Genomic DNA, 26,277 nt, shown 5'->3' with positions numbered 1-26,277 from the left:
ATGAGTTTAAAGAGAGCTATATCAATGCAACACTGATGAATGTCAAATGATTGCTACACAGCTCTCTTCTGCATTCGTGTTTGGAGGTTATACATACTCAGCACTTGTTGGATGCTGTAAATGGTGGCAGTAATTTCTCTAAACCACCAGTGTTGCTTCTCCTGGCATTGCATAAACACTTGATATTTATAGTTTTATCACTGGAGTTTGTTGTCTATGATTATGATTTGAGGGTTATTTAGAAGATGTAATATAAAAGACTCAGAGTTATTTTCCAAGTAACCAATGAAGCTTCACCACATCTTTCTCTGTGTGACACAGCAACATTGACTTGACACCACAGTGGATAGAGTTAGTGCAGAGTGGCACTGTGTACTCCTTCTTGTGTTAAAGACTGGTGATTATTGGTTCAGCTGGACCGTTAAATTCCTGAAATGTTTTTGTTGTTGGACTCATTAGCTTTATTGCTGGTTTGTCCTGTCCTGTTAAACTTGATGACTACATTTTAAAAATCATTTTAAACAAGCATCTGTTTTCCTAGGTATCAGCTGTACTATGAAAATCAAACTTTATAGTACAATGAATGCTTCTGTGAATACTTCTGCTGCATCAATTTTCTTCCTCGAGTGCAATTCCAATATACAAAATTGCTCACTGCTCACACAGGTCCAGGTAAGAAGTCAGTTTCAGATCTTTCTTTTCTCTGTGTGGAATGAAGTGGGGCTCTCTAGAAGGTCATGACCCTGGAATTACTGGTCCTTTGCTCATGACAGACTCCTTTTCAAGCTCACTAATCTGGGTCTATCCACCAGAGAGATATAGTAAAGATCATGCAGATCTTTCATCTCTATTTTATTTCAGCTTCACAGGAGATGCTGTAAATCTGGTATATATTGGATTTTTGCATGAACTGTTGCCTCAAGATCAGCTAACTCTTGATTGCAGAACCTTTTGCCTTAACTCAAAGGCCAGAAGAATTATCCATTTAACTGGATAGCCACTTGTTACTTGTCTTTGTCCGAAGAGAGAAGCCTCTCAGAATGTCTGACTGTAATGAGAGCGTGACATAGCTGCTGATTGGTCAGCTCAACACTTAAAGGTTGTCTAAAGTCTGCAGTTTAATCCATAATCCAAAAGGCTAAACTGACCCAAACAACCCTGCTGACCCACTATTGAGTTGCCATAAACTGAGAGTTTAACTGCAAGTAGCGGTTCATTACTCAGAAAACAAAAACATGTATTCTGTTCTCTTTTGCAAAGGTTAGATGCATTTCTAATATTGTATATGTTGTATTGTATATATTTTTCAAATAAATACAGCAGTCTGGTGAAACGTTACTGTCAAAGTGCTCACTAAATCACAACAATATGACCAGAGAAAATTCAATGTGGAACGCTTCATGACTTTATGGGATTATTCCCAGAACTTTTTGATTGCACCTTACGTGCTGAATGAATCAACTCTCTATTTACCTCCTCTCCAAAAATCTTATGATCCAAATAAAAACAACCACAGGGCATCAATCAGTCACCAATGCACATGCAGAGCCTGTGCATTAAAAAATATGTTTTTTTGTGTGAATAAAAATAAATTTTTTGAAGAAGGGATTGCTGTATTGTTGATATGTACCAGGATATTTGCAACCCCCTTAACCATCAAAATGAGACCCCCCTCCCCCCTTTGGATCTGTTTAATTCAGTTGAAGAATCATCTGAAGAAAATGCTATAGTTTGTGTGTAGTCATTTCCCATGTGACCAACATCATCATATATGTTCCTATTAAAACATTTTTGGTGTATATCCTGATATTAATTGATACTTTCTTTAAGTTTGTTCACAAGACAGAAATATGAGTCACTCTAAAACAGGCATTTCATAATGCCCTGACACAGTGGCATGTGACTGACCTGTGCTCTGCTTCATGCAGCCTCCTTTGTAATGTGAAAGTGTAGGTGCGTCTCCTAGCCAGGCCAGGCCAGGCCAAGCAGGGCAAGGGAAGAAGGAGGGCTTGAGTTAAAAAAAAAAGTCCCAGGGAGAGTCGTCGGTGCTGGATTGTGGGGAGGGAGATGAGGTTCAGGTTACAGCCTGACAGGGGGTCTGGGGGAAGGACTGGTATTTTGGAATATACGAAGATCCATACAAGGCACAGTGACATAAAACCGCGGTGCCTGCACTGACACAGTGGGTGCAGAGTGCCAGCTGGGGCCCCGTGGTGGATTCCACTTAGATTTTGGAGGGTTTGACTGCATGGTGCCATAAGTCTCCGGGAACACACTTAACATACCACTGACTGAAAGCCTGGTCTCCTCCATCCCTTTATTTCTCACCCAAGCTCTTGCATGTCTAATTTTTAGACATGTTCAGCTTTGTGGACTCAAGGACTGTTCTGCTACTTGTAGCATCCCAAGTTGTTTTACTATCCGTGGTCAGATGTCAGGAAGAGGATGACCGTAAGTTGCAGTATTTTTCTTTTGCACTTCCTTATTTATAATTGAATTGTAATTCTGATTCCATCACCAGTCTTTTCTGTTTCTATCTTTGTAGATCTAGAAAATCCAATGAAAGTTGTCTGTTTTCACAAAAAGAACTGTGGATACATGTTTCTGTTTCTATGTACACTTTTTAGACAATTTTTTCAAAGCAGTAATTAAATGTTATTGATGCTGTCTGCTTGTAAAATATCTCCCCAACGAAGTTAATAGATTTTTTTTCAGTAGATAGGTAAGGTTGACAAGGTGCATCTGTGTGGGATGGAGGACCAGGTGAACAAGTGCCTGTTTGTCCTCACCTGGGTCCTACAACTCAGCCTTTCATGCTCTGTTTGATTACTTTGTAGTGAAAGTTTTTAGCAAAAAAATTAAGAAAAAGAAAAGCTAATAATACAGCATCTAGCAGCTTTTTTTTTTCTAGTATTGAGCAGAAACACTTTGGTAACAACACTTAGCAAATAAAAAACTAAGTTTACTTTTTCTTAAGGACTTGTAGAAATAAACCTTCCCCACAGATTTTGGCCGGAGCAGTCTAAGATTTTTTTCCACTATGTTAAGTGACAGTGCCAGACAGTGCCTGACCCCAGACTAGCAGGCTCAAAGGGTAGCAGGACAGTGTGCACAGCAAGGAGTCAACAGATGATGGACATATAGGTGTATTTATAGCAAGACAAATTTCACTGTAACTGTTTTTATTTCGACATCTTCTTGTTTTAATAGCTTTTGCTTTAATTCCAAAGTTTCATTTTTTACAATTTAGTTCAGGAGGTTTCATTAGCAAGTAGCCAGACTAATCAATCCTGACTTAAACATTCATGTTACATATATATGCTATATATATACATATATATAAGTATCACTTTGACAAATAGACCTAAAACACAGATAGCAGGAGTTAGTAGGCCCAGTTCTAAGCTGTATAAGCTGCATGATCGAAACAAATCACCCATTCTTAATTCCCCAGCGTGTTTGCCCTGGCGCTTAACATAACTATGGGATCCAGATGGAGAAATGTAGAAGGACCCTCTGTTTACTTAAAGCAGCAGCGTGTCAATTGGGCATGCTGTCCCTATAAGAGAGGGTCATTCATTCGAGCAGCAGAGCAGGCCTGCAGGTTAAATATGCTCAGCCAGTGATGTGAAATGCCTCAATCAGGGCTTCAAACATAACGGCTAACTGTGGCTTGTGTTTACATTGCACTTTACGCTGCTATTACGATAACTTAGAGGCATTTCTTTACATACATTGTGTGTTAAATTGAAAACTCGTGAATTACTGTTGTGCTCCACAGCTACTGATTTACAACAGTGTGTTTTGGGGTCAAATCAGCACTTGTTCATCTGTAACAAAGGAGCAAGTCTTCTCACTCCACTTTTTTTAAATCACTAAAGCACATATTTTTTAATCCAGTTTTGACATTTTTTTAATGGTCAACCACCCAGTGTTACAGTGTTCAGAGTTTTTGTTTGCAACTAAATAACTTTTTTTTTTTGCTTCTTCCATCTACGCCTATACTCAATAATCCCTCCTCTTCTGCTGTTACTCCTCCCACTTCCTTGCCTTGCCCCTCGATCCCTAACATCCTCTTATCCTTGTCTTAAACCAATTATTTTTTTTAAACATCTATTATGCCAACTCACAACATTGTTCAAATGCTGTTACCTCCCCCTGTCTAATTCTCTCTTGAACCCTCTTATTGCTCCTATTTCTGCTTTGCCACCTGACCCCTGCTGGCCACCACAGAGGAGTCAGGGGGTTGCATCCAGGATGGCCAGCTGTATAATGATAAGGATGTGTGGAAGCCAGAGCCGTGTCGTATCTGTGTGTGTGACAGCGGAGCAGTTCTGTGTGATGAGATAATCTGCGAGGAGATCAAAGAGTGTGCCAACCCTATCATCCCATCTGGAGAGTGCTGTCCCATCTGCCCTGCTGATACCAGTGCCCCCTTTGGTTGTAATTTATTTATTCACATACCCATAAATAAATTACTCTTTTAGCTTGCACTCATCTCTTTCCTGGCTAACACTTTTGAATGGGGAACTGCCACTGGATCCAAATAGTCTGCCTGATCAGGACTAGAGTGGTTACTGATTTGTGGCCAAGAGCAGCTACAATTTCTAGTTTTATAATTTCTATTTTTTATAAATTTTGACATTTCTAAAAAGAAAAAGAAATCAGTTGCCAGCCAATGTTCCCTGTTCCAGAGTGACTTTTTTTTTTAGATGGTTTTATAGAAACTAGATAAGCAACATGATCAGGATTTTTTGCAGTCCCAGTGAAAGTCTTTTCATGTGGGATTTGAATCCTGTCATGTGCTTTCTGATCCACACTTAAACCAGCAGAGACACTTCTGCTCAATTTAACACAAAGCTGAGATGAAGTCCTCATATTGTGCAAGAACTCAATGATTCATTTGACCCATTTTGAGGCTTTCTACAAATTTCAATAGTCTCTTGAAGGTCTTTCCAACCTTTCATGTCAAAATGACTGTAAATATGTGTTTCCTCAAAGTTTCAAGTTTTTGTGAGCAGCTGCTGTACTCCAGCACTGTCTTCAAAAATCTGCTGTTAAATTCATATTGTGATCAAGATGTTGAAAGACAGAATATTTATGATTTTGTAGAATTGCTTCTTCTTTTGCTAAAAAGTTTGGGAATGTAATGGGCCTCTTGGGCTCTAATGTTTAAGGTCCTTTCCAGATTGGTTACAAATTTGCTATAAAAAAAAAATACAAAATTTGACAATACAATGTAAGATATACATCTTAAAACAAACACACTAACAGCAGTTGCCCTTCTTTATTAAATAAGCTCACTTTTTTTTCTATTATTTACATTTTGCATGATTGAGTCTAAACCTTCATTTCTTAGTCTGAGCTTGTTTCTGCTTCATCTCTTGCATCAGTAATATAATCTGGATGGGTTTTATGCGTTTGGGTTTGGTAAATGTTATTTGATCACTTCAGCATCTTTGGATTTCCTTACAGGTCTCCTTTCTAAGAATCACAGAGTAGCTTTTAAATCAATCATATGTTTGAAATCTCACTTCAAGGTATAACTTTTAATAATGCTCTTTCTTTCCTCTTGTTCCTCCTTCTGCATCATCAGAAACAATTGGTGCTAAGGTGAGTCAGTGATCTCCAGCAACTTATGCACAGAAATTATATTTCCTTTGTAGTTGTGGTGCAGTGAACTGTCAGACGACTCATACAGTTTGATTCTTTTATCATTCAGGGCCAGAAAGGAGAACCAGGAGACATTGCAGATGTAAGTATGGACGCTCACGGATATAAAACTGCTAAATAAAGCTTTAAATAATTGTTCTAACAGTTCCTCTTAGATAATTCTACCTGACCAAACAAACATTTTGGGCATCTTTTGTTCACTTTTATTTGAATGGAATTACAGGATTTAAATATCTGATCAACTGTCCATCTATGTTCATTATGTTCAGCCTAAAAGAAAATCACGTTTTTATCACTGGTTCTATCTTTTATAACCCACTTTTGCTTGTACTTTCAATGTGTTTTCCCTTAAAAAATGTGGCAAAGTTTCTAATGTTTCTCATGAGTGAGAAACTCTGAGAAACTGTGAATGTTTCTGACTTTCTATTAAATGAGGAAAAATCCTGCATTCCTGGGACATAATGAACCCAATCAAATCCTCTTAGATCTTCTCAGCAACTTTCCTCCAAGTGCACATGTCAGAAGAAAAAAGCCAGCCAAATTAGAGGTTAAAGGAGGTGGTGGTCATACAAAAACTTGTCCTGTCAAATCAAATCCTTTTAATGTTCACCTCCTACGAAGCTGGAATGTTTTCTAATTTTAGGAAGTTCAAACTAGTACAAAATCACCGGTTACGACACCAATGTAGAGTCAGTTATGAAAACAGCCTCAAAAACATTTTTGTCTCTCTGTAGGTTGTAGGACCAAGAGGACCACCAGGCCCTATGGTAAATATCAAAGATTTGGCTATGTTCTCCATATTTATATGCTTCACAACAACGTGACCTTTCTTCTGAATAGGACGTTCAGCAGTTTTGTGAATGCTACTGAGGCTTTTATGTTTGTTTCTGTAGGGCCCCCCAGGTGAGCAGGGACTACGAGGGGAAGCTGGCGCTAAAGGTGATAAGGTAAGAAACAACAAAATGTGTGCAAAAAAAATCCCTTTTACCAATCTTTCAGCACTGGGTCCTTAGATACTGGGTGAAGCAGCATTATCAGAACTAGGAGAATGGCCTGTAGAGTTTGCACTTATCTTATTACTACTCATGTAAAATCTTTATTTATTTGGATGCAGCAGGTGGATGAAGTCACACAGATGACAGTTTTTGTAAAATCTGCTTTATTGCTTATTTTGGTAACTCCTTTTCCTTCCCTACTCTCATTTGTGTAGGGAAATCCTGGACCTCGAGGAAGAGATGGTGAGCCTGGAACCCCCGGAAACCCCGGCCCACCTGGCCCACCTGGACCTCCAGGACTTGGAGGGGTGAGAATAAGGACTGTAAAATATGGCATATGCAAAATTTGAGCAATAGCTGCTTTTTTGCAACACTTTATTGTTAATGTGTAAATCTTTTATGAAGCTTCTATTTGGCTGCACTTAACTTGTTACAAGAGCGCAAAACAGGCCACACAATTTATAATGCATGAAAGTAGAAAGAGGAAAAAAGAGGTAAAAGTCACAAAGAGGTGAACAGACAAACAAACAGGTGGGCACACTGACACCTGTTTTTGAAGCAAGATGAGTGAAAAATAGAGTGACGGTAACAGGTGTAAACCCCCATTCATGGCACAGATGTACCATTCACATTACTATTTGTGGCTCACTTTGCTTAGGCAGATAAACTGACTCTTGGTCTATTTTGTGTGTTTACAGAACTTTGCTGCTCAGATGGCTCAGGGTTTTGATGAGAAGGCTGGAGGAGCTCAAATGGGTGTGATGCAGGGACCAATGGTATGTATCGCTGGGTGCATCTAACAGGGTGACTGTACTGTATGTTTACAGTTTCATCGTGAGAAAAAACGTGAAAATTTTTTGTTGCAAATATTCATCTGGTCTGCAAATCACTGCTGAAAATAATTACTGAAAAATAACCAATACCTCACTCAGATTGCTGCAGTGCTGCCACCTTGTGCCTCAATAATTTCATCCCAACAGAGAGCCTTACTATAACCTTTTAAAATCCTGCTTTCTGAACTGAATGCTGAATCTGCACACAAATAGAAATAGATTATAAAAATAGCATGTGGGAATGAATTTGCCTCAGTGGACACATCACATAAAATAATGAAATCTTTCTATGAAAGGTTTTGAACTGGATACCAGTCTTTAACCTCAAATATTTTTCTTAGCTGGGACAAGGTTTAAATTTGACTTTACTCTTACTAGTTCTGAATGGTTAATGTGTAACTGGTGAAACCTTTATTTACTCAGGACACCTGTATTCATTTGGTAAATTTGTTCCACTACTTGTTAAAATAAATGATGCCAGACTGATGTTCTCTGTATTTGTTGTGTTTCTTTTGTAGGGTCCTATGGGTCCACGGGGTCCTCCTGGGCCTAGCGGAGCTCCTGTAAGTACTCTGATCACAGCCCAAATCATTATATGATTGGGTTTTATAATCAAATAGCTTATTTGAACACATTTCTAATGCTTTGCATTATCATCTGTTACAATAGGGGCCACAAGGTTTCCAAGGGTCCCCCGGAGAGGCTGGAGAGCCCGGTCCCGCTGTAAGTATCAGTATCAATCCCAGAATGGATCTGTATGCCTTACAAACGAGCTGAGCTGCATATGAGGTGTAAATCTTGGGGTTTGCCAACAACACATACACTGTCAAAAACAATACTGATTATAAATGTCATGATTGTTCATTGTAAAAAAAAAAAAAAGATCTCTATTATTTGCTCAAAATTTAATACCAAATTGATGGCCTTAATGGCACTTTAAGGCAGAGATATATTTTACATAACATATGAATTTTTGTCTTTATATGTTGATTGTCAGTATTAATGCTCTTGCTTTGCGTTGATACAGGGACCTATGGGACCTCGTGGACCACCTGGACCTTCTGGAAAACCAGGAAGTGATGTAAGTCATATTCATAGCAAAATTCAAAACTCTTAAAATACATGCAGATTTATATATATATATATATATATATATATATAGATAGATAGATATAGACATATACATATATGACCTTCTTAGACGGTCAGACCACATTTTTATTTGGAAAAAAACAGGGATAGCTCAGTAGGTAGAGTGGTTGCCCCATGATCGGAAGGTCGGGGGTTCGATTCCCCTTAACAGCTACCCTGGGGTACCCCTGAGCAAGGTACCGTCCCTACACACTGCTCCCCGGGCGCCCAATGGCTGCCCACTGCTTCACTGAGTGAATGGGTTAAATGCAGAGAGCAATTTCCCCACGGGGCTCAATAAAGTACACACTTTCTTCTTCAATAAAGTACACACCTCCATAATGTACTTCAGTTATACACTCCATGTGCCACCAGGGGGCACTGTGTATCTCCAAAAATTACCAACGAACATGGTGACTTCACAATACACAGCCTTCAAACACAGAACAGTGAAGGGCCATTGCAGCTACATCTTATCTTGCAGCTACAACGCTTCAGCATGTAATCCTGAATTTTGCTGCTGGTTTTTAGGGTGAATCTGGCAAACCTGGCAAACCTGGTGAGCGTGGACCGGCAGGGCCTCAGGTGAGCAAATAATAATTATTCAAATATTTTTTACTTCATACTTAAATCAAAAAAAAACTTTAATCTATTGCTGCATGATTGTTTTTATTTCAGGGAGCTCGTGGATTCCCTGGAACTCCTGGACTTCCTGGCATCAAAGGACACAGAGTGAGTGTTTCAGTTCAGTCACATGTTTCGCAAAACTCTGGCTGCTCATTGATTGCATGTGGTGACTGACTGATGTCTGAGTCCTGATTATGAGCTTTCTTTGTAGGGTCACCCTGGTTTAGATGGAGCTAAAGGAGAGACTGGTGCAGCAGGAGCTAAGGTAAGGTCATCTTTTGTGACAGTGTGGGTTTTCCAGAAATAACACTTTTTCAGCTTACTTCTGCTATTTTGTGCTTACTCATGGTAATTTTGTTCCTTTCAGGGTGAGGCTGGTGCTCCTGGAGAGAACGGTGCCCCTGGACCCATGGTGAGTTGCCACCATCGCTTTTTCTAGTCTGCGATGCTCTGAACTTTCTGACAACATCAGTAAATTTGCATAGCATATTAGGCTCCAGCAATAAAATAAATAATGAAGATATTTATATATAAATCATTCTTTTATAGGGTCCACGTGGTCTGCCTGGTGAGAGAGGACGTCCTGGAGCTGCTGGAGCCGCAGTAAGTAACATTTCCGCAGCTGCTTAAGGCTATTCAACAGGAATTTATTTCTCATTTGCTATTTATTATGGTTTTGAATCTTTTATTAGATCATAACACTGTGATGAACCAAACTAAATTGACCTGTCTTTGCTATCCTTAGGGTGCCCGAGGAAATGATGGCTTGCCTGGCCCTGCCGGTCCACCTGTATGTATCATAGTCACCGCTATGTGGCCATTTCGTGCTGTTGATTTTTCTTTAATCTGTTGCCTTTGATCTGATGATTCTTTTTTTATTTCTCTACAGGGACCAGTGGGTCCTGCTGGAGCTCCTGGTTTTCCAGGATCCCCAGGAGCAAAGGTTTTTACAGAACATATCATCCAGGAAACATTTGCTGTTGAAGAGCTTGTGTATTAAAATAAAACAGAAAAAAAAGACTTACAAGAGCCACTACATCAGTCTTTGTTCACTCTGGTTGTAGGACACTAAATTCCAGTTTTCCACAACACTGTATGTTTAGTTATTGTTATTTTTTCATAGACAAATATACAACTATGTCAAACTTCTCTTTTTGCTAAAGAAGATAAACTGGCCTTCAAATTCTTTTTAAATTTAGTTGACTTATTTTGAATAACTCTCATAGACAATGAAACAGCAGTATTATATTCAGCTCTATGGCAGGGAGGCACCAATACACAGCTCAAAGAAATCTACAACCAATACAGTTTTACTATGTTAATGATAAATTTGTTGTGCCTTTTTTAGGGAGAAGCTGGTCCTACTGGCGGCCGTGGCCCTGAAGGATCCCAGGGGCCACGTGGAGAGGCTGGTACCCCAGGATCGCCCGGACCTGCTGGAGCATCGGTTTGTTTGCCTTCACTGTTCATAAACATTCAGACTTTGATTTTGATTCATTTTCATTGGTTGATCAGGTTGTTGTTAATATAATGCTTCTTGTTCTATGCAGGGTAACCCTGGTACTGATGGTATTCCCGGAGCTAAAGGATCTGCTGTAGGTTTACACTTTTGTTAGTGGTTTTGATGCCTTTCTTTAGGTTAAATTTTATTCAATAAATATTTCTCTTCATTCTGATATTTGATTATTCCTTTCAATGAAGGGTGCTCCTGGTATTGCTGGTGCTCCTGGATTCCCCGGCCCCCGTGGCCCACCTGGACCTCAGGGAGCAACAGGACCTCTAGGGCCCAAAGGACAGGCTGTAAGTCAGCTGAGATAGTCTGAAGTTATGCTAAATTTAAATATTTTGTAATGTTGTGATTATTTATTATTGTGGCTGCCTTCTTTTCTTGTGTTGTTCAGGGAGACCCAGGTCTTCCTGGATTCAAAGGTGAAGCTGGACCGAAGGGAGAGCTTGTGAGTTTCAGTTTTTTGTGATCATAAATATACATGACCACATAAAAATTTTATGTGGAATTACTCCCTAGAGTAGATTCACTGAAATATCTTTATCTTTTCCAGGGCCCTATTGGTCCTCTAGGTCCCCCTGGCCCTCCAGGGGAAGAAGGAAAGAGAGGTGCCAGGGGAGAGCCTGGGGGCGCTGGACCAATTGGACCTCCCGGAGAGAGAGTAAGTGATCAGGACATGCATTACATGTTACTGGTCACATCTGACTAAAAACAAGGGTAAACATGGTTACTGTATTCACAGTCTAATCAAATATATCTTGATTTCTGTGATTCCTCCCAGGGAGCCCCTGGAAACCGCGGTTTCCCTGGACAGGATGGTCTTGCTGGTGCAAAGGTTGGTGCCTGCAAAATGAGATCTTTTGAAAAGTTATAATCATTTTATCTCAGTGATACCACAGCATGACAGTGCTGCATGAGAAAGATACTACAACAAGTGATTTTTCTATAACATATTTAAAGTTTACACCTTTGGTCTTTTCTTCTTCAGGGTGTCCCTGGAGACCGTGGTGTTCCTGGTGCTTCTGGGGCTAAAGGCGCTACTGGAGAACCTGGACGCACAGGAGAGTCTGGTCTCCCTGGAGCCAGAGTGAGTCTTGCAACTTTATGCAGTGTTGCACATTTTTATGGTTTTTGTAGGATGTTTACTGTGGCAGGTTTTTTTTATGACTGATTTGATTTTGATTTGAATGGAGCTGACAGTCTCTGTTGCTTGTGCCTTTCACGCAGGGTCTTACTGGTCGTCCTGGAGATGCTGGTCCTCAAGGCAAAGTTGGACCTGCTGTAAGTACAATATTAATTACAATTACATTGAATGTGATTTATAGATTTACTTCCATGAAATTTGAAATTAAAATAATAGAGCAGCTGATCCTGTTCTAAAAAATACAAGCTTTGCCTTCAGTAGGGTTACTAACACCATGATCTACAGTTTCATTGTTGCTTTATGGAAATCATAAAGATTAAACAGAGCAAAATGCTTACAACCTTCTGCTGCCTGTTTAGACTTAAGAAGAATTTTTCATGGCTGGTGCAATAATCCTCAGAGTAAAATCATAATAACATCCAGGTTTTAGCTTCCAGGCTAATACCTTCTGATTTACAGTGTTTATCCGTAATTTTGACAGGGTACCTCTGGTGATGATGGCCGCCCTGGCCCACCTGGTCCTCAGGGAGCCCGTGGTCAGCCAGGAGTGATGGGATTCCCTGGACCAAAGGGAGCCAATGTAAGAGTCTGAAGGTTTCTATAACAACAGACAAGCGGCACTTCCACATCTTATGATGCTGTTCTTATCCCTTTGATCCCCAGTGCTAAAGAAACTTCCTACAGTTTATAGTGTATGATTTCTCTTTGACAGGGTGAGCCTGGAAAGTCTGGAGAGAAGGGACTGGTGGGTCGCCCAGGTCTGAGAGTAAGTATAGCTCTCCATAAGTGCTTAACCATCATTAATTTCTCTCTCTAGGTCCTTTTTCCTAACTAAAGTGCTCTTAATTAGGGTCTGCCCGGAAAAGATGGAGAGACTGGTCCTGCTGGCCCTAATGGGCCTGCTGTAAGTATTCTGTATAATAACATGTTTTGAGACACTTTTATAGCCAGCAAACAGACTTTTATGTTTGATTGATCAAATGTGTTTGCGTTTATCATCTTAGGGACCTGCTGGAGAGAGAGGAGAACAAGGATCTCCTGGACCTCCTGGCTTCCAGGTGAGATAATTTTCTGACCCATCCCATCATATGACTTTTGGTAAAACCTAAACATGTGCACAATGTCCGTGCCTTAAACATTAGAAGCTTTAGTAATTATGAGTTTCAGCAAGTATTTAAGCTAAAGAAGGATCACCTTTTATGGATTTCGACATCACATCTTTCAAAGACACCTCAGAATCATGTATTATAAAAAACTTACAGATAATATTCTAGTCCATGCTTACTGATGGCATTTCAATAACTATTTTGCTATTATGGGCAGGGTCTACCTGGACCATCTGGTGCCCCGGGAGAAGCTGGAAAATCTGGAGAGCCGGTGAGGTTTTACTCTATCCAAATAATTTGTTGCACCTGCACTTCTCTGTTTTCTGACAAACATGTCAACAACAGTGTATTCTACAGTACATGTGATGCTGCCTACATGCAAAATACATTCAATGGGAAACTTTCTGCTAAAATAACACAAAATGGCTTATTAAATGCCAAAACACTCGAAAAACAGATGTTGTTAATTTGTTTTATTAAGTATTGTAATGTTTTATTTAGGCTGTTTTTATAGTGTATAATTCAGTTTTTACAGTTAAGTGGCTGCTGTAACAACTTTTTCATGGATAAATATTCTCTTTATTTAAAAACCAGAGTGGTCTATGTGATCATTGGTCCTTTATTTATCGAGGTAAAAATCTAATTGAGATTAAAATGTCATTTCCAAGAAAGACCTGGCATCCTGGCAGCATCATCTTTAATTACGTAGCATTTTTAAATTTTAACGTGAACACGTAAAACTCGTTCTGTTGTCAGGTTTTAAGTGTTAAAACAAAAAAACAAACAAACAAAAAATGATATAGTTTGTCCTTTCTGCAGGGTCTTCCTGGAGAGGGTGGAGCTCCTGGTGCTGTTGGACCCAGAGTGAGTTTCCACTAATTATGTGTATCATATGTGTACATAGAACTAAAGTTTGCTGTTGGTTTCATACATGTAATCTTTTTGTTTTGTCTTTGCTGAGCTATTCCTTATATGCTTTGCTTCTCTTCTTATCCAATATCGCTCTGTCTTATTACAGGGCGAACGTGGTTTCCCTGGTGAGAGAGGTGGTGCAGGAACCCAGGGTCTTCAGGGACCTCGTGGACTTCCTGGAACACCAGGCAGCGATGGACCCAAGGTCAGTGGATGACTCAGACTAATTTCTGGTTGCAGGTTCAAGATTCTTAACTGCTCTTCTCAGATGCAGATGAATACCCACAATAACATCATCTGCTGATATTTTTATTATTCATGCCCATAGTCAATGTTCAGGTTAAAAAAAACCCCCACACAAATCTGTGCTGACTACATTTAAGGTTGTGACTCCAGAACAACATGATGTCATTGCTGTCACCTGTCTAGTCTCTACTATTTGCCTGACAGCCTCATAGCACCAACTAGACTGACAAAAGCTTTGTCACAACCCACATCAAACCAGGATGTGTCACTTTTACGTCACAGTTTCTACTCAGCTAAACAAAAGAGATATGATCTCCTGATTAGTCAAATTTGAATGTGCTGACGTGCAGATTTTCTTACCTTTGAACGTACTAACACCGTCTGTTCCTCCATATTTTCCAGTCTTGGTGTGATGGTATCACATTATACGTTTTCTTATCTAACTCTCAGCAAGTAACACAGTAAGCACTTTTCTCAAAACATCAACTTTTCTCTACATGAAATAAGAAGAATTAAATAAAAAAAAATATTAAAAATCAAGTCTGTTGAATTTCAGGTGGAAATGTTTAACATCTGCAGCCTTGGTCAACTTGTTTTCTGCAGCACAATATAATTTGAACGACTGAGACTTTTCCAGATGTTTTTTAATCTAAGGAGCTTGGAAAGTTTTATTTAATTTTTTTTTTCATAACATCATCAAATAGAGAGGAAAGATGAAAGATTTGGATTGACAAGTGCTCTCCTAATTGTGGTCCATCTTGCTTTTATCAGGGAGCTATTGGACCAGCTGGCTCTCCTGGAACCCAGGGACCCCCAGGCCTGCAAGGTATGCCAGGAGAGAGAGGAGCTGCTGGTATCACAGGACCCAAGGGAGACAGAGTGAGTGATAGATTCTTTATTTTCACTTTGTGAATTGCTCTCTAAGTTAAAATGTAGCTTACAGTGGTAGTGCATAAAGTAGTGTAAAAAAAATACTGCACTGTAAATATTGCATTCTGTTCTGTATGATTAAAACAAAGCTTATCTTTTTGCCCACAGGGTGACAATGGTGGAAAAGGAACTGAGGGTGCTCCTGGAAAGGATGGTGCTAGAGTGAGTTCAAAAATATCTTTGATCTCTTCTTATGTTTGATACATCTTTACAGTTTAAACCCTGTAAATCATTCATCAAACAAGTGTAACATTCAGTGACACCTACACTATGTTCTAATGTGTTTCCTCCTCTCTCCTCTTTCTTAGGGTTTGACTGGTCCTATTGGTCCTCCTGGCCCAGCTGGACCCAATGGTGCCAAGGTAAGAATAATCCTTTGCTTTGTTATGTGAATAAACAGTGGTTTAAATTAGAATTTATATTGTATTATTAACCATTTTAGTTGTTTGAATGATAGTTTCTCTTTTATCCAGGGTGAGACTGGACCTACTGGGCCTCTTGGTGTTAGTGGTGCTCGTGGTGCTCCTGTAAGTACTTTTTCTTGAGTTTAAGTATCAGTATCAGTAGCACAGAACAAGTATACATCAGACTGATCAGGTCTGATACAGAGGCCTGGGTTTATAATATTAGAGCTCTTTCTCAATAAAAATTCTACTCTTCTAGAGAAGAGCACCAATAATAATAATGATGGATTGGATTTATATAGCGCTTTTCAAGGCACCCAAAGCGCTTTATAATACCACTATTCATTCACTCTCACATTTACACACTGGTGGAGGCAAGCTACAGTTGTAGCCACAGCTGCCCTGGGGCAGACTGACAGAAGCGAGGCTGCCATATCGCGCCATCGGCCCCTCTGGCCAACACCAGTAGGCAAGTAGGGTAAAGTGTCTTGCCCAGGGACACAACGACCAGGACAGAGAGCCCAGGGATCGAACCGGCGACCTTCCGGTTACAGATGCGATTACCAACCCCCTGAGCCACGGTCGCCCTATTATTATAATAATTACCATCATTATAATAAGATAATGGGTGGATCAGGATGCAGGATTGCACATCAGAATAACTAAGCATCATCCTTCTTGTGCTCACAGGGTGACCGTGGTGAGGTTGGTCCTCCTGGGCCTGCTGGTTTTGCTGGACCTCCTGTAAGTAGAGTCCCCATAATTCATTCTTTACATATGGAATTAAAAAAAAACATTTATTGATGTTCAGCTTCTATCTTTTTCTGATGAATATATTTAGGGTGCTGATGGTCAGCCTGGTGCTAAGGGAGAGCTTGGTGAGCGTGGACAGAAAGGAGAGTCTGGTTCTCATGGACCTCAGGGACCATCTGGTGCTCCTGGACCTGTGGTAGGTATTTAAACCAAAAATTAAGTCATGGAACTTGTTACTATGTATCTACTATCTGTCGAATCGAATTACATAGTGAAAGAAATACATTGCACAGTGTTGCACAAACACTTTTACACTATTTTAGAGCAGGGTAAGTTTTCATGACGGAGTAGCAATTTATGAAGCCTATATATGTGACTGGGCCAAACAGAAAAACATTGCATGTGAAATACTTTTAGTCAGTGCTTGTATGGTAGTTTCCATTTGTCACTTTTGTCACTTTTTTAAAAGTTATTCTACTGTGACATAAACATGATCATTCCCCTTTTTCAGGGACCTACCGGTGTATCTGGAGCTAAAGGAGCACGTGGCGCTCAGGGACCTCCTGTAAGTAACTCCTACATGTGCATATATATTTATATATATGTGTGTGTGTGTGTATGTGTGTGTGGCACATTTGGGTTTTTTGGGGTCATAAACAAGAAGTAAAACTTAAAAAAATATGAAATCATTAAAGCTCCCAAGGTTTTAACTTGGCTTTTCAATCATAAATCAATCATTCAAAGGTTTTCAATGCTATCAATATTGAAAAAAAAAATCAACCTGACAAAATTAGTTTTCTCTACATGCCATCTTGGAAACAAAAAAGACACATTTTAGATAAGTTCAGTTAGATCTTTAGTAAAATCCCGTAGCAACAGATACACATATAATAATAAGACAAACACAAAACAAAGCAAATTGAAAAAAAAGTCTAGTAAGTTGTGATTGAAACTTCCTAAGATGGAAAATTTTGAACTCTAAAATATTCTTAAGAAGTTTTTATTAACAATCAGAGTTTGCTGGGAACATATGAATATTTATAGCAGTTACTCTTTATCTTTGTGCAGTCTAAAGCGTGAGCCTGAGGGCCAGATTGCTGTGTGAGAGCACAGTTTGATTTTAAACATTTCTGTCAAACAGATCAAATAGGCTTCTTTGTTTGTTTCCTATAATCTTCTCTCTGGTGAGACAATTTTGGGGGCTGCTGCAGCTGCTGCCTGCTGTGAATAAACATCAGATCAATAGAAGATTATAAAACAAAAACTGCAGCCTTAAATTTAAAAGTGATTAAAAAAAAAACTATTTTTTGGCCTAATGATAAAGTTTAAGAAATCAATCGGTTTTACGTGAAAAACTTTCTAACTACCAACAGAGATGTGCAAATGTCTTTGATATCCAGGCCATAAACATAATTCCTATTCAGTGTTGAGATGAGCGTATAGACTCCATCAAGTAAATATCCAGTTTGTATAAGAACTAAATCAAGTTAAATGAAGAGTATTTGCAAAACACACTGGACTTTACAGAGGACTCTGAAAAGCCACCCATCCATCCATCCACCCATCTATCCATCCATCCATCCATCCATCCACCCATCTATCCATCCTTCCATCCATCCATCCATCCACCCATCTATCCATCCACCCATCTATCCATCGATCCATCCACCCATCTATCCATCCATCCATCCACCCATCTATCCATCCATCCATCCATCCATCCATCCATCTTCTGAACCTATGGGGTCTATCCCAGCTGTCACTGGGCAAAAACAGCAAGACAGACCTTCAATTATACTCACAGTGACCTACAGCCAATGTAGAATCACCAGTTAACCTAAAAGGCACATTTTTGGACTGTGGGAGGTGGGCAGTTTGAGTGCCCAGAGAAAACCAACACAGGTACAGATAGACCATGCAAGGCTTGTTCTGCGTATACTTGTACCACCTATACCACTGCACCACTGCTGCCTGCCTCTGAAAATGAAGCATGACATTTCCTCTGAAGGGAAATATGGCTCAGCCATTTCTCTGTTTACTATTACATTTAGACCCTCAATCAATCAATCAATCAATCAATCAATCAATCAATCAATCAATCAATCAATCAATCAATCAATCAAAAACACAAATAAAAAAAAACCTACAAAAAACTAAACAAAAAGAAGTTTGTGACTCCCTGTTATGGTTGATGATGGTGGCATGGTTTTTGGTCTTTGGGTTCCTTTAAATTGAACTTGCCTGATCACCAACCATGCCATCAAAACATGAAATGAAGGGAAGTCACTCAAATGGATATTGTTATGCCCTTTCAGCAGCATCCCAAAGAACCAATCCCAGAGTCCACTTGAGCTGTTTTGTTGGTCTGTGATGAACTGAATTCTACTCAGATACGATGCCTACATCTAATATCTATTTTTTACGTTAACTTTTCATCTGTCTGCCGCCAATACATTACATATATATACTGCCATGGAAATAAATGCCATGAAGCTCCCAGGAGACAGTTTTCGTGCTGATTTTAATGCAAGATGAAGTTTAGAACAAATTATTCAATCAACAGAGTAATGGTGACTTGTACACACCATGTGCCTGCAACTTTTCATGGTCTGCAGTTTGATGGCTTAGTTGCTGTTCCTAAATCTTTCTATTTTTACAATAATACCACTTAACCACAGTTAATTGTGGAATATCTAGAACAGAAGAAATTTCACAGACTGGTTTGTTGCAGCCGTGGCATCCCATTTCAGAACCACACCCAAATTCAGTTTGCTCATTATAACGACCGAAGGCAAACTGGGTGGTTTGGTGGTTGATTTTATAAAACTTTGGCAATGGAAATGAAATGGAAGCTCCTGTTAAATGTTTACTATCAAATACTTAATACATCATAAGAATTAGGAGAATGTTCTCAACCAATAAATCTTAACATTTTAGAAAAATTCAAATTTAGGATTACCATATTAGAACAGGTCAGTGGGCCAGGACAAATTCATGTTTATTGATCTCTTTCTCCTTGACAGGGTACCACAGGTTTCCCTGGTGCTGCTGGCAGAGTTGGACTTCCTGGTCCTAATGTAGGTATTTTGTCAATAATAAGCTGCACAAAGAAATTAGTCTCTTTTTGTTTGTAGATTATGTGTATTTTTGCTCTTACTCAGTGAAATTCTGTCTTTTCAAAGGGTAACCCTGGCCCTGTTGGTCCTCCTGGCCCCGCTGGTAAAGATGGACCAAAGGGTGTTCGTGGTGATGCCGGCCCTTCAGGAAGACCAGGAGATGCTGGGCTTCGCGGACCACCAGGCCTACAGGGAGAGAAAGGAGAGCCTGGAGAGGAAGGGAAGCCTGTGAGTTTATTTTTGCACTTCACAGGAAACCATAAGTACCCGACACTGAAGCCAACGTCCAGTCTGAATCACCTGCAATATTTGCCAGATATTGACTGTATTTCATGACTCAGTCATCTCTGTCTTGACTCTATAGGGTACTGAAGGGCCCTCGGGTCCCCAGGGTTTGGCTGGCTCCCGTGGTATTGTTGGTTTGCCTGGGCAGCGTGGAGAGAGAGGCTTCGCTGGTCTTCCTGGACCTTCTGTGAGTGCTTTGGCTTGCACACAAAACGTTTAGCTATGTTTATCCTTCACGTAAACTGTGTGAAAAACTGACGCTGGTCTAATTTTGTAAATCTGGATGTACATTTTTCCAGAATTACAGCTATGGTTGGTTTTATTTAAGACTTGTCTTAAACTTGTCAAAGATAAAACCTTGTTATTTGCAGTACATTCAAATAAAGTGTGAGCTTTCTGATAACATAGTTGATTTTCAAAGTCAGAGGATTATTTTGGGCCTTCAATGTCAAATGCTAGATTGAAAGATAAAAATATATCCTGTGTGTGTAGGGAGAGCCTGGTAAACAGGGTGCTACTGGTTCTGCTGGTGACCGCGGACCTCCTGGACCAGTTGGGCCTCCTGGACTTAGTGGACCTTCTGGGGAGCCTGGTAGAGAGGTCAGGAACTGAACTTCAATAACAACAAAATAGCAATATTTACAATGCAGGAAATAATACAGTCATCTTCATCTATCAAATCAATGCACGTTAAATAACAAAAAACATGCTTTTATTTCTCAGGGTACCCCTGGATCAGATGGACCCCCTGGTAGGGATGGTTCTCCTGGACTCAAGGTAATGGACGTCATCCTCACTGAAATACACTAAATCAATTTAGCAACTCATTGTTTAAAAGACTTTTCAATGCTCGTTAACATAAATTGTTTTTAACCTGCATCAACACCTTCCGTTCATTTGCAGGGAGAGCGAGGTAACACCGGTCCTGCTGGCGCTCCCGGAGCTCCTGGCCGCCCTGGTCCCCCTGGCCCTGTAGGACCCCTGGGCAAGCAGGGAGACAGAGGAGATGCTGTAAGTATCACAAAACAACGTAAGAACCCCAAGCACAATGTAATTTTAAATGGCACCCACACCTATTATTTCCTTTTTAGGGTACTCAAGGACCTGCAGGACCCCCAGGACCAGCTGGAGCTAGAGGAACGGCTGTAAGTATCATTAAATCAAAATGTATTTTATCATTAAGTTGTTGTTTTTTTTTAGTTTCTGATTTTATTTGATTAAAACTGCCACATGTACAAATCCATGAATGTTAAAAGGTGAATCTTTACTTCAGGGACCTCAAGGACCACGTGGAGACAAAGGAGAAGCTGGAGAGGCTGGAGAGAGGGGGCAGAAGGGACACCGTGGCTTCACTGGTCTGCAGGGTCTTTCCGGACCCCCTGTAAGCACTTTAATACACATCTAATAGTTCATCCATTCGGTGCCGCTTTCCGTCTTTCTCCTGATCTGTTATCATCTTTGTCCCAATAGGGCCCCTCTGGAGATTCTGGACCTGCCGGACCTGCAGGACCAAGCGGCGCTAAGGTGAGCAAACGAAGCAGAAGAGATGAAAAACTATATTTCCATCCTGCACCTTTAACACAGAAACTATATGATGGTAATGAAGGGCACAGGTTAGCATTTTTGTAATTCTCCAATCACCTAGAAGAAGATGGGGACAGGAAAGGCCGTGTGCTTTAATTACCCATCGCTGTGATAAGATGGGCAGCTGAGGCATTTTGTAATTACTCTCTGTGAGGAAAAGTGGCAGACAGACAGGGGGGACTGTGATTTGTGAAACCCACTCCCACTGAGATCCGAAATGGGCTTCAATCTCTGTTCTTGATAAGCTAAGCACTGAGCATGATAAGAAAAATGAAGGGAAATGTCACCATACAAATATTCTTCATGCATAATAAGGCAAAGGGTCTGAGGGTAATAGAGAGAAACTGCTGGTGCATTTGATTTCCTTTATCAGATTCTCTTATCCAGACTTCACTGTGGATCTGAAGAAATAACAAAGTTTTACACTTTGAAAAAAAAAGCCCAAGCTCACTTAATGAAACTGCTTTTCATCCTCTCGTTCTGTAGGGACCCCCTGGACCAGCCGGACCTGCTGGCAAAGATGGAACTAATGGACAGCCCGGCCCCATTGGACCTCCTGGACCACGTGGACGCTCTGGAGAATCTGGTCCTGCTGTATGTAACATGTCACGAGAATAATAATCTACAACCAAATGAGTCTGTATGCTATTCTATTTCAGTCAGGTCTCATTTCTTGCTTTTGCCTTCTTCCAGGGTCCTCCTGGTAATCCCGGACCACCTGGTCCTCCCGGGCCACCTGGCCCTGGCATCGACATGTCTGCTTTTGCTGGCCTGGGTCAGGTGGAGAAGGGCCCCGATCCTCTCAGGTACATGAGGGCCGATGAGGCATCCAGCTCTGTGAGGCAGCATGACATTGAGGTCGATTCAACACTAAAGTCCATCATCAACCAGATTGATAACCTGCGAAGCCCTGACGGCTCACAGAAGAATCCCGCTCGCACCTGCAGAGACCTCAAACTGTGCCATCCTGAGTGGAAGAGCGGTAAGAAAACCAGACACTAAGGTCTGACCATATATCATGTATCATACGGTATAGGATCCCTGATTGCGACTCCATATTTTTATTATTTGGCTAAAGTAGAGTAACTTTGCACGATTCTCAATTTAAAATCATTGTTTTTTATTTTATACTGAGCCTCTCAGTCCATCCATATCTGAAACAAGCTGTTTTCCTTTCCTTCCTCTTCCTTTAAACCACTGTTCTTGTCATTGGCTGCCCCTGGCAAACAGGTAAGTAGGGCTTCTGGGCCTTCAGCTAGAGCTGTGTGCCTGAGATGATAACAAAAAACCACGGGAAATGATCCACAACTGTAACAATGACAGATATAACAGAAAATAATGAAAAGCATAATAGGGTGGCCTTTAAGTGAAAACCCAGACTGCATGAACAGGTGTTATGCTGTTCGTGTAAAATCCTTTCAGTCCTTGTATTCCTAGATCGCAGCGCTGCATTTGGGTCGGTGTCTCTATACTCAAACACACATTCTGTCTGTTTTGTTATCAGTATGAGAGAAAGAGCTCAATTTGTGGCTTTCTTTTACCTTCAGTTCACCCCCCACTGCACCCGCCCAAATCATTAGTGACACTAATGGCTTAGTGTGTCAGGACAACTTGTTCTTCCTGAATAGGGACAAGAAGCAGCAGACCTTGATAAATCCTTCACACCAAGACGGGAGCAAATCTGCTTTTCATACTTTTTATGTATACGCTTTGATGGACCATTCATATTACAGCATTGCTCCTGAAAATGTCATAAGCCTGGCTTTAAAATCCTGCTGCATCACTCTTCTTTATGATAATTAACTTTTCTTCTTCAGATATGAGCAGTTGAACAGGCTAAATCTTACATTTAGTGATTAGGATTCTCCTCATTAACTCAACTGTCTCATTTTCTCAGGTGAGTACTGGGTTGATCCTAACATTGGCAGCACGGCTGATGCCATCAAGGTCTTCTGTAACATGGAGACCGGAGAGACCTGTGTCTATCCAAGCATCGCCAAGGTACCAAAGAAGAACTGGTGGACGAGCAAGAGCAAGGAACGCAAACACGTCTGGTTCGGAGAGACAATGAATGGAGGATTCCATGTGAGTGCACACATACATCATTAGTGAACATCAAACTCCTCTTAAAGAGTCTAATGTACAAGCTGCTAACTCTCCCACCTGTTGTCTGATTCCACAGTTCAACTACGCTCAGGATGGCATTGCTGGCGTCGCTGCCAGCGTCCAGCTGACCTTCTTGAGGCTTCTGTCCAATGAAGCATCCCAGAACGTCACTTACCACTGCAAGAACAGCATTGCCTACCTGGACCAGGCCACCGGCAACCTGAAGAAGGCTCTGCTGCTACAGGGTTACAATGAGGTGGAGATCCGTGCAGAGGGCAACAGTCGGTTCACTTACAATGTGTTGGAGGATGGCTGCAAGGTGAGTGTGGGAAAAGGACTGAGAAAATAACTGTTAATTCAAATCATGTTAGAAATTTTACTATGCAGTAAGGCTGAACTGTAACACATTCCTTTGGTCTCACTCAACAGACACATACAGGCCAGTGGGGCAAGACTGTCTTTGAGTATAAAACACAGAAAACCTCCCGTCTGCCAATCACGGACATTGCTCCTTTGGACATCGGAGGAGCAGATCAGGAGTTCGGAGTGGATGTAGGCCCTGTCTGCTTTATCTAAAGCGGAGTTTCACGATGGCCCCCCATAAAACAGGAAATAAATAAACTAAACCATGAAACATTACACACATGCCCACAATAAAGAAGACTGGAAATTATAAAAGAAAATTGATCGTTTTTTTCTCTCACTACAAAGTGCTCTCCAAGGTGTACTCCTTGGATGTTAGCACTGAAGGGCACCGGCAATATCTGTACACCACACCAGCACTCTCTGTCAACCCGCTTCCTGAGATCCAGTCATGTTTCCCATGGCCCGCTGTTGACAGGAATGAGTCAGAGCCAAGAGGAAGAGGCACAGAGCGAACAAGTTATGAACAGAAACATGGCTTGATGTCACTTATTTATTGTTTAACCTGAATAGGAAGAGCTGAGGTAGGACTGGACGGGTTTTCTCTGTAAGTAAGCCAAGCCCCCTTTTCCACTACAACCTCTGTCGCAGTCCTACTCCACCTCCCTCCCTGTTTCTCTCCTGACACACAAATATTGCATTTTGAATCCGTGTAGACCAATAAAAAAATAAAAATCTCAGTAGGTGAAAGTGTGAGCTCCAGGCCCGTCCATCGTGAGCGGGAGCAGAAGCTTTTACTGTGTATTATAAATCCTTGGTTCCATTGTTGTAAAAGTCTGTGTTTATAAACAACCAGATGGTTTTATATATATTTCCACATTATGTGTGTACATGTGTCTAGATGCGCACCAACACTTTTGGGAAAGTGAGGTTACATTTGGGATGTATGTTTCCAGTGTCCTGTACCCCTTGACTGGCCATCACAAGAAGGCCCAGTTTGTACCCCCCCACCCCGACCACCACGACCCAAGAAAAAAAAAGAAATTTATTTTGAAGAAGAATTTGCTTTGCTTTTTTTTTTTCTTATTGTAGTCATCCAGATTGTTCAAAGCTACCTCACACTGACAAACAAAGTGAAAATGTTGAATTCAAATCTGAGCTGACCAAACCTTTAGCTTTCAGATGGATCTAGAGCTTGAACCGCCATCTTTGTTTTGGGTTGCTCTGTATTCGGAAGGTGCTATGACGACTCCTGCGCCTGAGACGATAACAAAAAAACAAAAACTAAGATCCATCACTGTAACAGTGACAGATATAACAGAAAATAAGGAAAAGCATAATAGGTGGCCTTTAAGTGAAAACCTGGACTGGACAGGTGTTATGTTGTTTGTGTAAAGTAATTTCAGTCCTTGTATTCCTAGATCGCAGCGTTGCATTTGGGTCAGTGTCTCTATACTTAAACACACATTCTGTCTGTTTTGTTATCAGTATGAGAGAAAGAGCTCAATTTGTGGCTTTCTTCTACCTTCATTCACCCCCCCGACACTAATGACTTAGATCTAGAGCTTGAAATCACCAGTCGCATCTCTGACCCTCCCACTAGCTTCACACCACACACTCACACTCCACCCTGAGGGAGGGGTGCAGTCAGGTAAAGACAGGAGAGACAGGCGAGCTCGGAGGCCTCCTGTGGTGTCCACACCTCCACAGCTGAATGTGGACCTCCAACAGCAGCCCCTCAGAAGCAGCCAGGGTGGGTTGTCTCTGTGTGTGTAAAGGGTGTGTACATTAAAAAAATTTTTTTTATAATGACCATGATCATTTTTGTTTTTATTTTGCTACACCTCAAATTGATGTAAATTGAATAATAAAAGGAAAACCGAACTGAGGATGGCGTTTATTTTATTCAGTTGAGTTTCGAATAAAAACACAAATGGCGCAGGGGATGGATTTCTTCTTTTAGCAGAGCCAGTCACGTGTGCTCAAATGTTATTTTTCCTTTTTAAACTTTTTGTCTGTGTGCGTGTGTGTGCGCGTTTTCGCATGAGCAAATCTCATAACACGAAGGAACAAAAGTACTGTATTTGTTTCGGGGTGGTGATATATTGTGAGGTAGTGGCACATTGCGAGCTGCATCACTGCCTCAGAAAAAATATAGTTTAGAGTTCCTAAAAGAGCAGACGAGACCTGATTTTACACAATAAAACCATTCATTTACCATTTAGAGTTGTTAGGATTTCATTTGTCATTAAAAATCCAAAACTGTGAGTTGAAAGTAATTTTTTTTGCTGCTTTAAATACAATTTAAGACCAAAAATGAGATGGGAATACACATCACAGTAAGTATGCGGCTGAGTGTAAGGACAAGCTTAATAATATTGTGATTTGTCCTGAATTTGCACAGCACAGCTTGCTAAATTAGCATATTCAGGTGCTAGGATTTAACCACCAAGAGTAACTGGCTTTCTCAAGAAATTTGTCCGTAAATCAAGTCAGTCTGGCCTGTTCCACAAATAGCATGGTCTCAGTGTAAGAGCTAATTGTGTAGGAGGGTGAGGAAAA

The 26,277-nt window shown here is 40.6% G+C and overlaps 1 protein-coding gene across 2 annotated transcripts; it reads left to right on the top strand.

Annotated features, from left to right (window-relative positions):
* The first annotated feature begins 1,888 nt into the window (after window positions 1–1,888).
* Window positions 1,889–25,599, top strand: LOC309696416 (uncharacterized protein). Of its 2 annotated transcripts, XM_082517641.1 has the most exons (54): window positions 1,889–2,451; window positions 4,234–4,440; window positions 5,597–5,613; window positions 5,723–5,755; window positions 6,408–6,440; window positions 6,567–6,620; window positions 6,884–6,976; window positions 7,367–7,444; window positions 8,020–8,064; window positions 8,171–8,224; window positions 8,529–8,582; window positions 9,164–9,217; window positions 9,311–9,364; window positions 9,471–9,524; window positions 9,627–9,671; window positions 9,809–9,862; window positions 10,005–10,049; window positions 10,149–10,202; window positions 10,608–10,706; window positions 10,810–10,854; window positions 10,961–11,059; window positions 11,161–11,214; window positions 11,320–11,427; window positions 11,548–11,601; window positions 11,755–11,853; window positions 11,994–12,047; window positions 12,392–12,490; window positions 12,623–12,676; window positions 12,761–12,814; window positions 12,915–12,968; window positions 13,234–13,287; window positions 13,836–13,880; window positions 14,035–14,133; window positions 14,946–15,053; window positions 15,213–15,266; window positions 15,413–15,466; window positions 15,578–15,631; window positions 16,199–16,252; window positions 16,350–16,457; window positions 16,773–16,826; window positions 19,285–19,338; window positions 19,444–19,605; window positions 19,742–19,849; window positions 20,155–20,262; window positions 20,386–20,439; window positions 20,566–20,673; window positions 20,754–20,807; window positions 20,936–21,043; window positions 21,133–21,186; window positions 21,733–21,840; window positions 21,940–22,228; window positions 23,144–23,331; window positions 23,429–23,671; window positions 23,782–25,599. In XM_082517641.1, the coding sequence occupies exons 1-54, from the start codon at window positions 2,358–2,360 to the stop codon at window positions 23,926–23,928; spliced, it is 4,464 nt and encodes a 1,487-aa protein (XP_082373767.1). In that variant the 5' UTR covers window positions 1,889–2,357; the 3' UTR covers window positions 23,929–25,599. The 2 variants fall into 2 exon arrangements, with proteins under 2 accessions (XP_082373767.1, XP_082373768.1); XM_082517642.1 differs by lacking the exon at window positions 4,234–4,440.
* The last annotated feature ends 678 nt before the right edge of the window (window positions 25,600–26,277 follow it).

This window comes from Aulonocara stuartgranti (assembly GCF_965226115.1).
Source record: "Aulonocara stuartgranti genome assembly, chromosome: 20".
NCBI lineage: Eukaryota > Metazoa > Chordata > Actinopteri > Cichliformes > Cichlidae > Aulonocara > Aulonocara stuartgranti.
This window is presented reverse-complemented; position numbering and strand designations above follow the sequence as displayed.